Source organism: Austrofundulus limnaeus, unplaced genomic scaffold (assembly GCF_001266775.1).
Source record: "Austrofundulus limnaeus strain Quisiro unplaced genomic scaffold, Austrofundulus_limnaeus-1.0 Scaffold1013, whole genome shotgun sequence".
NCBI lineage: Eukaryota > Metazoa > Chordata > Actinopteri > Cyprinodontiformes > Rivulidae > Austrofundulus > Austrofundulus limnaeus.
The window spans coordinates 96,844-98,157 of NW_013953415.1; the positions used below are offsets into that span (position 1 = coordinate 96,844).

General features: G+C 37.9%; 1 protein-coding gene across 1 annotated transcript in view; it reads right to left on the reverse strand.

The window, feature by feature from the left end:
• Positions 1-389: 389 nt before the first annotated feature.
• Positions 390-1,314, reverse strand: part of LOC106533749 (galactose-specific lectin nattectin) — a 3,505-nt gene continuing 2,580 nt past the window's right edge. Inside the window, exon 7 of the mRNA XM_014030181.1 lies at positions 390-842. Coding sequence (XP_013885635.1) covers positions 754-842 — 89 coding nt within the window. The 3' untranslated portion in view covers positions 390-753. The remainder of the gene's footprint in view (positions 843-1,314) is intronic.

Sequence of the window (1,314 nt, forward strand, 5' to 3'; positions counted from 1 at the left end):
GTCAAATTCCTAGTATCACTGCTGACACTAATTCCACTCTCCTGTGTCCAGAGAACCGAGACCTGCTGACTGCTTGTTTCCCGTTTCCAGCTAACATTCAGTTTTACAATAAATCTGTTAAAACTTCCTTGGTGTTCGGTGTTAATTCAGAACTCATAAAACAAACCCTAACAAAAGATGAGTTTAAGTATTGTTAAAATACTAATTAATATACTGTAAGTTGTTCCAAAATAACACATTTAGTGTACACTTAGTACAATACAATTAAAATATAATAAATACATCAAGACAAAGTACAACTTAAGTATACTTCTTTTTCACCTGGGTAACCATACGGAGAAATACTTGGAAAAGATTATAGAAGAGGAACCACAGAAAACCAAGAGCGCTCTTCGCTGAAGTCTGCTTTAATGAAATCATTGAGAGTTCAGGCCGACAACAAGGAATTTAACAACAGCTCCGAGGCATGGCTCCGCCTATTTGATTATGTCATCAGTGGAGGGGTCCCTGTTCTACTGAAGCCATGCCCCTCAGACATCACAAACCTACTCTAATGAGGATTTAAAAGTTCACTTATGTGTTGAATTGGTTTTCAGGGATGTAGCCATTAATATATAATCATCCAGTTAAGCAAAACAGTCACATTTAACAATCTTTACAGTTCAATCATAAAACTATACCATGTGTGTGTGATTAAATCAGTTATGGAAACCTAATCCCCAATCATTTCTTCAGTGGGACAGTGTCACATTTTTAAGGACAAGTGGAGCACTTTTGTAGGGTTTTGGCACAAATGAAGGGACGCTTGTAGAAACATCTGACATCGTTGACGTTATCTTGTCCTGTAAACAAAAGAAATAAACATTGTTGATTTTTTTACTGTGAGGATTGTGTTTTCTGTTGTTCTGTTTCTCTTTGTGTCTCCACCTCTGAGTTCTCCTCAGCTTGTTTCCCTGTCATTTCTCAGTTAATCATCCTCACCTGTCTGTGATCACCAATCAGCCTTCCCTCCAGGTGTTTGTCATTTCCTCTCTCCCTCTGTTTGTATAAATACTGGTCATGTCCTCCACAGCCATGCTGGATCATCGTATGGTATTCCCATATTCCCGTCTGTTTAGATGTTCATTGTTGTTTCCCCGTATCTCCTGAGTTTTTGTTATTTTTGCTGCCACGYCAGCTTTTTGTTTTAATTAATAAGTCAGTTTTATTTGAAGCTCCTCGCCTCCCTCTGGATTCTGCACCGCATCCTGACAATTACACTTATTTTATAAACTTAACCTCAGAAACAAAAGCCCTAAGAACAGTTTATTATTA